The 13848-nt window shown below is 40.8% G+C and overlaps 1 protein-coding gene across 1 annotated transcript in view; it reads left to right on the plus strand.

The window, feature by feature from the left end:
- ANK2 (ankyrin 2) overlaps nucleotides 1-13848 on the plus strand; it is a 175550-nt gene that overhangs the window by 84299 nt on the left and 77403 nt on the right. The window contains exons 6-11 of the mRNA XM_057382272.1: nucleotides 2829-3014; nucleotides 3433-3456; nucleotides 5254-5352; nucleotides 6472-6570; nucleotides 12896-12994; nucleotides 13633-13830. Of these exons, the coding sequence (XP_057238255.1) occupies nucleotides 2829-3014; nucleotides 3433-3456; nucleotides 5254-5352; nucleotides 6472-6570; nucleotides 12896-12994; nucleotides 13633-13830 (705 nt within the window). The remainder of the gene's footprint in view (nucleotides 1-2828; nucleotides 3015-3432; nucleotides 3457-5253; nucleotides 5353-6471; nucleotides 6571-12895; nucleotides 12995-13632; nucleotides 13831-13848) is intronic.

The raw sequence follows: 13848 nt of genomic DNA on the forward strand, positions 1-13848 counted from the left end.
TTCTGAGGCTCTCCTTGGTGTAACATGTGAGTATTTATTATTGTCTGTGACCAGTATGAACTGGAAACCAAATGACTAACGAGGATTGCATCAATGAGCTGGCAGGCAATGTGCTGTTTTCTCCATGGACACTCTTTTTCTATTTCTGGATCATGTGGGTGTAAATAGGCAGAAGGACGGGATTAATTGGGGATCTGGATTGTAAACCCGCAGTAACTTCTGTGCAAGCAGGGCAGACACCTAAGTTGGAGAGATGAGACTCCTTCTCAAGAGGAACTGAATTCCACAGGCTCCCTTCTGCACTTTGAGAGGGCTTAGGGGCAATGGGGAAAAATCTTTGGTCATTAGGACTGTGCTTATTCTGTTCCCTCCTCTTCCTGTCTTTCTGCCAAATGTATTTTATTCCAAGCCAAGGGATGAATGAGCAGGCTCTGTGCTGCAAAATGTGTCGTCTTCCTGTTCTCTGAATGTGGATGTGCCATGAGAAGTAGCTCTAGCAAAGTTCCTCTCTSGTCACAGTTTTGTTCATGTTTATTGTTTTCTCTAGCCTGTCCAGAAACATTCCCTTTCTGGATTGCCTTCACCAGTGGGTGAATTTGAAATGCTGCTGCATTTATGCTCCCTCTCCTTCCCTTCAAACCTGTCAGCGTTAACAGCTGTCTTACTGTCCCTTCTCTCAGTGGATACTGTACCATTTGATGAAAGCTCCTAAAATAATCCCCTTATAGATGTGGTGATCGTGTTACATGTCAGCTTTCTGAAGTACGAAATCCCATGTGATTGCCAGGCAACGTGGCAGAAACAACTCCTTGTGAAGGAGYCAGGTGGAGCTGGGGCTCTCCAGGAGCCCAGTCCTGGCTGCAGCCCAGTCACCTGCTGGCAGCCTTKCTCCCAGCATTGACTTCTGCTGGCTGGGAATTCATTCAGTTTGCAGGAATTGGGAGGCTGAAATGGTTATAATTCATGTGGCCTCTGCTTAAATGCAGACATCCACAKAACTCACACTATAGTCTGATTTTATAAAAAAGGCAGAGGAGAGGAAAAAAAAAATTCCTACTCTGAGCTGGACTCGCAATGTGTCTTTTGCCAGCAGAAAGATCTGTTTACACTCTGTAGCTTGTAAAGTAAAGGCTCTTAACATCTTTATTGCTTAACTAGGTCAATTTAGGTTCAGGTCTTGCTGAGGTGATGTTTTCCATGATTGTGTGAGTGTTCCTGAAGGAAGGCCTGAGCTACCATTGCTTTTATATGTGCTCAGAGTTCAGCTCATGGGGAGGATGAAGAGATGGTACATTCAATAAAGTGGTTTGGCAGCCTGAACTATGGGTGCCACTGAAATTCATGGAGAAGGACCTTCTGTTTAGCATCAAAGACTGGACCTCCTCATGGGAGGTGAGCAAATGAAAAGCTTTCTCCAAGCTTCGGGCAGCCATGCTTTCCTGAGGCAGTAGGCGATGCAATGCAGAAAGAGTCATGTCCTTTTAGAGAAGGGTGCAAGATGAAATGGTGCAAATCAAATGGATGAACTTGTCTTTGAARCCTTGAAACTTGCACTGCTTTTGGATGTATTTCATTTCCTCTCACGCTTATATATGTGTCGATAAAAAAGGAGAGTAAGGATGAGCTCGGTTTCATAGTCYATAATCCAGGATTTGTTCTCATGTTTCCAGAGGCAAAAGGCAAATGCATTAAGCCATTTCAACACCTTATGTAGCCCCAATCTCAGAATTATCTTTACAGTTCAGCTGTTTTGTCAGCTGTTCCCCCTTTTTTAATTCACTGTACAGAATTTAATCTCTATTACAGGCAGAATCCACASCAGTATCGCTGTTACAATGCACCTACCCCAGTTCGACGCAAAAGGGAGACAAAGTTATTCGATTACTGAGGGGAAAAATTGCCTGGCAATTCTTTGGATGTTTCTTCCAGCATATGTTAGCTCTCATTCCTTCCTAACTTGGCCTTTATTCTTCTCTCATCTTTCCATATTCCTATTCCAAAGCAATGCTGTCCCATCTCTCCTGTGGTTACAGCACACCTGTGCTTGGGGAGGATGTTTGACCAGAGCAAGGTTCAGTTTGAAACCAGGATAAAATATCTGCTCTCCCACAGTATTTCAGTCAGCAGAGCAAGCTGTTATCATGTTATCATGGGTATTAAAGCTTTGGCCATTCCAGGCACGCATGGAGGAGCAACACAGTTTCAAACTAGTTTTAAAACAAAGCTAAAACTATGAATGACAACAGATTTCTCTGATTTCCTATATCCAAAAAAAAAAAAAAAAAAAAAAGAATAATCTGATGCTTTCCTCCTCCAAATCATATTCCTAAACATGACCTGCATTTCTTGATTCATGGTTCATGTATGACTTGGAATGGGAACTGCAGCAAACACATTTGATAAACTTTCTTTTTGCAGAGATATGAGATATTCAGAAATGTGTTGTCTCTGTATTTTTCACATTGATATTGTTCAGTGCTCAGTAAGTTTACTAAAAAATTGCTAAAAATATGCTTTGTGGCACATTTTTTGATGAGGAGTAATTAAGAGAGATGCTTTAAAGTGATCCTTTGCTTACACTTGACTTAAAGAAAGACTACTTTGAAGTACAGAAACAATTTTCAAAGTATTTCAAGTGTTTGAAAGCCTTTTGAAGGTGTTTGAAAGAGTTAAAATGTTGTGCATCCAGTGTYATTTCCCTGGAGATGGAGTGCAGAGGTGGAAAACAGGTGGCAACGTTTTTCCCGAGTTTGCGTGCGCAAAGGGCGCAGTGCGGCTCCCCGAGGCCGTGCCACTGTGCCGAGCACCCCTTGTTTCCTGTCCCCCAGGACGGTTTCACCCCTCTGGCTGTGGCACTGCAGCAGGGACACAACCAGGCTGTGGCCATCCTGCTGGAGAACGACACCAAGGGCAAGGTGCGGCTGCCGGCGCTGCACATCGCCGCCAGGAAGGACGACACCAAATCGGCGGCGCTGCTGCTGCAGAACGACCACAACGCCGATGTGCAGTCCAAGGTAACGGGGCRGGCTCAGAGCCCAGGGACAGCAACTTCAATCCCTGCCTTCTAATGGGGAAAGACACCTTACTCCACCAGTATCACCTTTAAGTTTGCAGTGTTAATCTACACTGTAATTACAAAGTGCTCATTTTTCCACTTTTTACTAGCACCTCCTGTTTCTTTGGTAAGCAGCTTTTTCTCATTATTTGCAAACCAGAAGCCACTGGAATGGAAGCAGAATGACTGCTTCACTAATAAATAGGATACTGGTTAATTACCCATGGGAACATAGGTTKTGTTTAAAGTTAATGCATGCTTAAATGGCTTTTCCTATAATTAACAGCATAACTHATTTCAAAAAAAGCAACATAGTTCTTCATTTTGCGGCCAGTCTTTAATATTGTTCCTCTTTTTCCCAAACCATGCTGCATCAGATGATGGTGAATAGGACGACTGAGGTACCGAGATCAACRATTTTTAATTACTCTTTCTATTACTTATTATTATTTTTTCTGCTCTTTGCCAGTATTTCTTTATTATTTWGCCCTAAAAGTGAAGATAAGACTCTTTTTTTAAGTACATAGAAATTTGTGACTCAAAAAACCTATTATGCATCCTTTGTCTTAGAATTTCTTTTTATTTGTGTCAGTATTGAAGGGCATTTTTGAGAATTCACATCAGTTCAAAGAAGTCTGAAGCGAGTAATGGAGCTAAGAGGATAAAAATGCTTTTTTAGCTCAGTTTCATTAATTATGAAAATGCASTCACTTGGCATAACTAAATCAGGGTGTCTGGCCCAGCCAGAATAATGGTAAAATTAATTTTCCTTCTTTTACAACAATTAGCATAATCAAATTCCCCAAGGTAAAAAAACTTGTTCAGGGCATCTGCTTATTTTTACTATTGTTCTTATTACAATCTTTTCCATTAAGTTTTGCAAAGCGCTCAGGGACAGTACATACTCAGAACTTATCTGCAGTAAATAAAACATTCCTTATAAAGAATTCTCTTCCACTGGAAATCATGGGTCAGATTGGCTTGGAGTGGGATTTCTCCCCAAAAGATTATTGCCACTTTTAGGAGAAAGAACGATTTCCAAGAATGCAGTAGTTTTTTCCATACCTGCTTTTGAATAATGGAGTTTCTGAGTTGGAGGAGGGAATGAATTATGGATGCACGTGCCCATGGGAAGGTGCTTCCTGCTTGGCATGTGTGCACAGATGAGCAGCTGTGATGTGAACTGAAGGGTGACAGCTTCCCTGGGCACCTGCTCCATGGGCTCCTTCTCCCCTCTGGGAAACAACAAAGAGCTGCAGCAGTGCCCATCAAGGAGGGCAGCACACCCCCACATTCCTTTGTTCCAGGAGTAACTTAAAATGCTGATTTGGATACTCAGAGGAAGGAAACCTAGATGGGAGCATGCTGTAGTCAAGAAGTCAGAAGTGTTCCTTTTTTTTTATAACAGCAAGATCCAATCAAATCAGTGTAAAGCTCTTCAGGGAAACTCAAAACCAAGGCCCTTTCTACTTGAATTACTTATGAGAATAAAAGCTTGCTCTCTGTCCTAGTTTCTGAAAATTTAATCTYCATTGCTGTTGTCGTCAAGCAATTCTRTATCTCCTAGCTRRAGCAGGTGTTCAAATTGCAGTAAATAAAATGTAGTTTTYCTGATTTATAGATTGCAAAGTTTTTTCAGATCCTTTGCAATACAAACTGGATATAAATATAAGTAATTATGTTTCTTTTACTGTGCTACTAAGTAATTTCTCATGTAAACCAAACACTTTAATTACACATTGGATAATTGCAGCTTTCAAAAAACAAAAACTAGCAAAAAAAAACCACCCAGAAGGAAATACATTGTCCATATTTCTGTGTTTAAGAGCAGTAAAATAAGAGTCCAACAACTTTTGCGGTCATTTATCCAAATCCAGTAAATAGATGGAGCCCAAAAGACCCATGTTGCTTCTAAATGGTAATTAGGAAACTTGCTTTAATTTCTTTAGGAATGGCTAATATATTAATATATTCTGTGGTGAAAGCTACTCTTATTGGCCACCAATGCAGGAGTCTGAGTTGGGACAATGAAAGAATGAARCATTTTTCATAATCTCCCACCTGAAAACTGCCCTTTCTGCACTGGATAAAACTGACAATAATGCATTTGCTGGCCATCACTTTTAAAATCAAATTCTAGTTAAACTGGTGATCTTGTACAAGAAGATTTCCGTAACGAGGGCTGTTTGCCTTTGTAGAGTGGCTTCACCCCTTTGCACATCGCTGCACATTATGGAAACGTCAAYGTGGCCACGCTGCTGCTGAACCGCGGAGCTGCCGTCGACTTCACAGCAAGGGTACGGCCTCACCCTTTCACCTTTGGGAGGGCTGCTTTGGGTAACTCAATCAAGAGCTGAGTGAAGGAAGGAGCAAAGTAATGCTGAAATTGTGTTGGGATCAAAGATATATTTTTTTTGCAGTAATTCTGAGGGGTTGTCTCTGAGCCATGCACTGGAAGCCTGAGGAGTTGTGTAACAGCTGGAGGAAACAGGATCCTTTGGCCAGCTCCAGAAAGCTGATACTCTCATAATGTGTCAACTCCCCTTGGCTTTCCTGTTTGTTAGATGTACTCAGCTAATAGATGTAGGATTGATTGGCTTTTTCAGTATTCAGTGTTTGCCATACCACTTTAATTTGATTTTTTCACATCATATGTATAAATGTATTTGTAAATCAAAAAGTACAGTATATTGCTATTATATAAATGCAACAAAAGCACTAATTGATCATGACTACTCTTTTGTGGTAAACAATTGCAGTTACATACTACAACCTCTTTGTTGTTGTACATGTAGTTTGAAGTTAAATCCTCCGGTAATCACAACCCAACCCCCAGGTCACAAGTTTGCTGTTTAATTTTGCCAGACACACTTTGAATGAACTTCAAAGTTCTGCCTTCCAGACTGACTCCCTCCTGTTTCCAATCTGGAGTAACTGCTAATATTACCTCTTGCCTCACCCAAAGTGTTTTCAAGGACTTTCAGCCTACACAGCCTACTCCTCCTTTATGCTCTTGGCAATAACTAGCAGGTCCCTTTGTGTAGGAGTGACGCATTTGTGTCCTCTGTGTACGTTGCAGTGATTTAAATGCATCAGTGTTTTGTGACTATTGGCTCATTGGGACTCTGATACATGTTTGTGTATTTGTCTGGCCCTGGGGCTGCAATGTTTGCTGCTTGGGCAGATGCGCTGCTTCTTTGATTCAAGGATCCCCAAACCATGGAGAAGGAATCTTGCTGTAGGAAGGAATTACTAACTCTAGCTTGTATGGTGTGTGCCTAGCTCTGGTGCTCTGGTACATTCTTGTTATTCTCTATGATGTGATGGTCTCATTTTTTGTGATCCGAACCCAACTTCACCCCCATTGCACTCCTTCAGATCCATCCAGCTCATTGTTTGTTCTTTTCATGGTGTAGAATGGAATCACCCCACTGCATGTGGCTTCCAAAAGGGGAAACACAAACATGGTGAAGCTCTTGTTGGATCGCGGAGGGCAGATCGATGCCAAAACCAGGGTGAGTCTTTCTGTTCCCTGCATATGATATTGTCCCTTCTGGGGAATGGACTGGGATTTTTCTTTGCTTGCTTTTGGGGTTGSTTTGTTTTATGTAGACTGTTTTCTRTGTTACCAGACTAAAGAACAGCAGGTGTGGGTGATAGTAGGAGGCAGAAATACTATTTCCTTTAGTCTCCTGTWTAACCTGCCTGCATCATAACAGAAAAAGCTGAGCAAACTGATGTTTTTTAGGGAATAAGCCTGTTAGCTGGTCTAAYGTTACATGACACAAGACCATGTGTGATGCACAGCAATAGAAATGGAGACTCTGGACTCAGCTAAAGCCTTTCAGTCCCCTGAAATGTCTGTGCCAGTCTCAGTATGTGCTATGGATACTTCACTAGTGGGCTCAGTCCATTTTTACTGAAGGGCTGATACAGGGAAAAGTAACCTACTCAGTGCCAGCAGCACTTGCCTCTTCCCCAGACAAACTATGGGATACTGATTGGGTGACTCCCACTGGCTTCCTCCTCCCACTTGTCCTACTGAAATGTCCCATCATCACTCTGGATTGTTTATGGGTGATTTCACAATCACTCAGGGCGAAAGAAAAACTGATCATTTTATATGTGCAGGGTTAAATATTTCAAATGGGGATTTGGGGTGACGTGGGGAAACATGGTCATTTATTCAGMCTGAGCTACACAGGGCTCGTTCTTGGGAACTGCTGGTTTTTAAGTAGCTGGGCTGTAAAATTACATGTCCAAGTGATCAAGAGTATTTTAGAACACAAAGTTTAAAGCTGGACACGAAGACTTATTGTTTAACAAGATAGGAAGGTAGAAGATATTGCAGTCAGCTACTCTTGGGGTTGATTCAACCTCTGCAGTTATTTGGATATTGATTRCATCAACCATTTATTGCTTCGTAAGCTCTGAAGACAGTCATGATTATTGTAAACTCTATATGTRATTGTGGTTTTGATTTCTCATTATTTATGAAATGATGTCTTGCTATTTTATTATGTTTTAAAAACTACTGCTGATGGAAAAAGCTGCCTCTCAAGCAGGTGTGCAGCAAATCATCCCTGCTCACATTTTCCACAATATACACTTAAAATCTCATGGAAAAGAGGCATGAAATGGTAATAATACACTGCAGTCAGGATATTCCACATGCTCCTAAGCATGTCATGCACAAATAGTCCATTTGGCCCATGGAATGACACCTATTTCCTGCTCAGTATTTAGATACTGTTCTAGACAAGTTGACACAGATGATTGTAGGGGATGTTTTGCTTTTCAAGAGGTGAAGGTGTTTTCCCTTTCCCGCTCACCCGCAAAGGTTGAGCGCAGTTGTGAATGAATCTGAGAGAACAGGATTTACCCAAAGCAGGTGGGAGGGGCCGATTTTAGATCTTCTCATTGTCTTGGCTCCCTGCCCTTTGTCAGCTGCTGCGTGGGCACAAAGATATCCCTGAAAGCCCATACAGGTATCCTAAGGCACACTGTCCCAGCTTGCACAGGCTCCACAGCTCCTCTCCTGTCACCTTCCACCTCCTCTCTGCTTGAGGCTGGCGGTCGGTGGCGTGCGCCCCATGGTGGGGAAGATTCCAGAGCTTTGGTTTTGCTGTCCATGTCTTTGTGTCAGCTGTTTCCGTTGTCTTGGTGTCCCTCTCTTGTCACTGTGCTCTCTGCACACCTGGYGTGGCTGTGGCTCTGTCGGGTGTGGAGGAGGCAGGGGAGGTGTTGCATGTGCTGCGTCCATGGAGTGACAGACCTGCCCTGCTGCGGTACTAACACACCCTGCCTTCCCATTCCACCTTCCTGTGCTTCCCAGGAACTTCTTCCASCAGGTCACAGTCACTGCAAAACAGGAGAATTCAACTACCAGAGTGTTTCACTGCCAAGTTCTTGTGCTCCACGCCACATCAAAATAAGCTCTTTAGTTAAAAAAGTCCTCGCTGCTTTCATCCTGTTTATTTTTAGCTTGCTTTGTTACATGACATCTGATGCTGCATAAATTAGGATGCAAAAACTTATTTTAGACGATTGCGGATGAGCTTCAGTACTTCAGTTTTGCTAAGTTAATCTGTGAAAGCTTTCTATGTTTGAAAATGTTCCATTGGAATGATTCTTTAAGAGCCCCTGTGTTGTCTAAAAATATAAATTGAAATGCATATTCCTGAAAGGGAGAAAATTATGCATGTGTCCTGCTGTTCCACAGTTAATGTGGCATGTCRGAGGAAGGCCCTGCTTTCTGCAGGAATTAGTATTTTTATTTTCTATACATTTCAGAACGCATTTGCTGAAATTTTACGGCATTTCTCCCAAGGCCATAGAAGTGTAGAATTGCTGATAAATCTCTAGACATAATTACATATTTAAAAATAATATTTTTCTTAATTTTTGGCAAGTTCTACCTTTTTTTCTCAGCTAAGCACTAAGTTTTTAAAATGTGAAATTTAATTTCTTTTTTATGTTGCATCCAAAGGAGAAATGGAAACTCCATGCTTAACTATAATAATAGGATACCTTTATTAGTACTRTCTGTTAGTGAGAGTATTATGATATTTTATAATAGTAAAACATCATCTTTAACAATAGAAARTTATTATATGATARTATAATATTTAAATATTATTTGAAYATATATCATTATRTAACATCTGGTRTATGTTTTGCAACTYCCATTTACATACAAGCCTTACMTTGATTTTTGTTCACTAAGTAATTAATGGATAAAATCTCCTATACTAAAATATTTCATATTCAAAATTTTACTCAAACCTATATTCTCTCTGTGTTTAGATAAGTAAGAATTTCAATGACATAAGTTCATTAAAAATATTAATATTTGGCCAAAATTCTGATCCGTGCAGCTTCTGATGGTTAGTTGGAATTAGAGGTCAGAAAAATTGTGCAGAAACTTGTTCTCTGAAAGATGGAGGCAAGTTTGATTTATGATTAATTTAATGTCAGCTGATCAAGGGTAGCGTGGCAATTACCAGTTTTTTTGTTTGAGGGAAGGAAAGCATTTACAGCCTTCCTGGAACACACTAAGGATTGTTACAGGGAGAATTATTGTCAGCATTTAAAAGCAATTTCAGCATGGCCAAAATGCATATATTTCTATTAAAAAAACAGTCTTCATATAATGGAATCATAACAATATGTACCATCAGGATACGGAAATGTTGCTGATTATTACAGAGTTTTAGGAATAGCCTTTCCAAATGCAGTTTTTGTATTATCTCTATTTTTATCATTTCTCTCTATAAATTGTATGAGGAACAAAAAAGAACAAGAATATGAGGCTTTTATACTGCATGCTTTTTTTTGCTTTTAAAATACAGTGTTATTCTCAGGCTTTTATCACCTTGCTGGAATTTCCATTTTGGTGGGAGTATGCAAACAGCCTTCAAAGGGAGAGGAACACTCTCACCTGTCTCAGCTGCTGAAGTTGTCACACTTTTTGTGTTCTTTCTATTCAGTCTTGCCAACATTGAAATTAGATTTTTCTTGCTCTGGGACTTTTCTTTAGACTCTTCTTGCAGGCATTCATCCAGAATATTTACAGTTGAAAAAAATTCATGGAATAAAAGAGAGCATTTAGTTCTGGAAGGGAAGGGTTGTTGTGTGGGAAAGTAAGCATGCGGTGTGCCCAGAGCGTGGCAGCTGGAGCAGGGATAGGTGTGGGAATGGTGGGATGAGGTTTGGTGCACCATTTGGGCTGGAGAAGGGCCACAAGAAGGAGGAGATTCAGCTGGAGCTGAAAGAAGTGGCAGGTCAGTCATGGAGATGAACAGTACCAATGGGAAAACAAAAGGAAGGAAACCATGGGTGGTGGAACTCAAATTTGTTTGGGTTGGGTTGGGGTTTTTTTGGGGAATGTGCTTCAGACACCCTTTAGCACTCATTCTTGAAGCCTATTGAGATTTATTTGTAATAATAAATTCTTTTRTAGATCTGCATGCTGACAAAATAGGCTTGGCTTTGCTATTCCACATGGGAGGGGCAGTCATTGTAGCAGGATCTTGGCCCTGCCTTGGCACTRTGCTCTGTACACTGCTTGTTCCTGCAGTAGTGCTGCTGGGAATTTTCTCCTCATCTTCCTACATGCATAGAGCACTAATAATTCATTGGCAGCTTTTGCTGTTCATAAAGCCATGCRAGATTATAAATATCTAATCAGAATGCAGATATTTCCTATAAAAAATTCAGTGGCTTCATATAACGTTTACAAGGGAGTGGGAAGGGGTGTTGTATGAATTGTCTAAGCAAGTTATGTAGATCATGACTGTTATTTGGGGTTGTTTATGTTTCTATGTTAATACTCTTAATACTCAAGCAAGAATGTGGTATATTCTTGCTGTATTTCCAAATTTGTACTGTGAATAGCAGACYTGGAGGGATACTTTACAGCATATTTAATTATGCCAAGAGCTTAGAGCAAGAGGGAGATTCGCCTCGTTCATTTTTAAAGAGATGAGGTTTAGTCATAATGAAAAATGAACAAATTAAAAGCCCTTTATTTGTGAAGAAAATTTAGACAATTTTGCATGTTTGACATATGGAATACTAAAATTTTAYTTCACCCTTATATAAATGAGAACATGCAGCTGCAGTTCAGAATAATTCGTTGGTAATTTGGCCTTTGATGTTCATGTCTATCAGCAGTTTTTGGTCGAATGAGCACTGAATGTGAGCAACTGTCCTGTGAAGGTGCTGCCCGCATCATTTCCCATTAAAAATCCCTCATAAGCACAATTTCTTTTTGTCTCAGTGTTTCTAGTAAGCTGAAGGAAAGTATTTGTGAAATTACTCAATAAATCATCTTCCAAAACCCTACAGTCAGGAGTCATGCCCAGAATTCAGAATTAACTTTTCAGGTTAAAAAATGACCAGTGCTTGATTTTCAAGGAAGAAAAGGCACCAGTTTACCTTTTATTTTGAGAGACATTTAGGAGGGAATTAGGCTGATGGAATTTCCTGGCTTCCATGCACACAGAGGGGATTGTAYTGTCATTTCTAAGGGTGACCCAGGTGTTGGTTACATTGCAGAGCATAAGTTAGGAGAGTACCACATATGGGAACAGCARAGCACCAGGTGTGGGATGTCATTGGGGAGATGAAAACATTTAACTCTTCATTCCTCAGAATCTGGAGCATGGAGATAAATGTTGAACTTCTTTAAACGTAAAATTGCCAAATTTCTAGGCTCCTGGCATAGCAGCCTTTGTGTTTATGGAATATCCACTATCTGTGCTTCCAAGTCTGCATCCTTCTGAGCCAGGCTTGGATATCCTGTCAAATGATGTGCCTGATGTACTCATCACTGGATGTTTTTCARTTAGCAAGGGAATGATTAAAGAAGTACTTAGGCAAAATTCTGCAATTGATTGGAGATCRCTGAGGCTCATTGCAAATAGATAATGGTGCAAAAAAGGATGAATTTGGTACACTGGTGTGTCTCTTCATGTTGGCTTATGTCAGCTTGTCCTCATTGTTTTCTGTACTAATACTTCTGCTACAACAGCTCTCTCTTTGCCATTTCCCTCATCTTTGAATWAAACATATAAGCAAAAGACTTTAAAGTACTAAATATACAATGATTTTAAAATATASATGCTGTTTTCCTCAGAGCAGAAACAGGAAAGGGAAGAGGGTTCTCTGRGAAGTTCTCAAAACAGCTATGGCAGGGTGAATAGATTGGTAACAAATTTCTGTTTCTACTTTTAAAGGGAATTGTAGATAAGAACAGAGAAATCATGCTTTTAAAACTTTCAGTTTTATTTTTTTGTTTTAGCCAGACTTTGTTGTGGAGTAGATGTACTTCTTGGCTTGTATTTTTCTTCTTATTCTCCCTCTCGGGATTTGTCCTGCTTTTTTCAAAGATTCATACAATTCTGSTTTTTTCTGCTGTTTTATTAAATAGAATAACATCAAAGCCCCCACACAGATGGAGCAAGTGACCCTCCCACATTGATTAAAAATGTAGAGCACAAGAGGCCAGAAACTGGAAAGAAATATCAAATAAATCCCTTCCCTAGAAATTCACTTGGGATGTATTTTCACCTTAGTGACACCAATGGGAGTTACCTGTGTGAATCCCTCTGGCAAGGAGATGATAATATACCTCAGTTGTTCATTAAAGTCTTGMTTTGGAAGATTCTGAAGTTTCAGTGCATTAAAAAAAACAAAACATATAAGGTAGTTACACTTAATTCTTCACACAGGAGCTTTTTCATAGATGTGGGGCTGCATTCCTGGAAGGTTGCTCCTCAGAGTGCCAGGATGGACAGCTGGGAATGTGCTCATTTGTTTCTCTCCTTTTGCTTTAAGGATGGACTCACCCCACTGCACTGTGCTGCAAGAAGTGGCCATGACCAGGTTGTGGAGCTGCTCCTGGAGAGAGGTGCCCCGCTRCTTGCACGGACCAAGGTGTGTGTGTGCCCTGTTGGAGCATGGAACTCCTCTGTGTAACCTTCCACAGAGCTTTCAGTGTCACTGAGAGGGCAAGGGAGACAACAGGAATGTACCTGTCCTCCCAAAGGAGCTGTATCAATGGCAGAATAATAAAAAAGAAGATTTTCTTATATAAGAAAGGGACTATCCTTTCCAAATATATGAAAAGTATATGCTTTTTTCCCCCTCTCCTTAGTATCAGACTAAACACATGGTATGGAGTGCTACTGCCAGCACTTCCCTTGTGTTGCTGTGTGAGACTGTAGGACACAGAGATGGGAAAGCTGGATCAGTCACTCCTTAGAGGTGATTCCTGATACATACTTTCTGATCCTTCAGATAAGATAACAAGGACAGTTTCTCCTAATTTTTTACAGACTGTGTCAGACTTGGAAAATTATTTCACTGTGCTTTTTCTCACATCTGGAAAACAACATCTAAAACTAATTCATTTCCTACAGATTCTGTCTCTTTGGTGAAACTAATGAGAGGAAGATAATTGTWTGATAACAAAACCCATGAGCAGCACCTCACAACAATGAATGTCCTTCTTGTATATGCCACAATCTAAGAGGGAATTACTAAAATTTGCTGTTCTGTTTTGTTTGTCACAGAATGGACTCTCTCCACTCCACATGGCAGCCCAGGGGGACCATGTGGAATGTGTCAAGCACCTGCTGCAGCACAAGGCTCCTGTGGATGATGTGACCCTGGACTACCTGACCGCCCTGCACGTGGCCGCTCACTGTGGCCACTACCGTGTCACCAAACTGCTGCTGGACAAGAGAGCCAACCCCAACGCCCGTGCCCTGGTAATCCTGGCCCAGCTG

The sequence above is a fragment of the Malurus melanocephalus genome, unplaced genomic scaffold, assembly GCF_030028575.1.
Source record: "Malurus melanocephalus ecotype Western Australia unplaced genomic scaffold, MMel_1.1 scaffold_561, whole genome shotgun sequence".
Lineage (NCBI taxonomy): Eukaryota > Metazoa > Chordata > Aves > Passeriformes > Maluridae > Malurus > Malurus melanocephalus.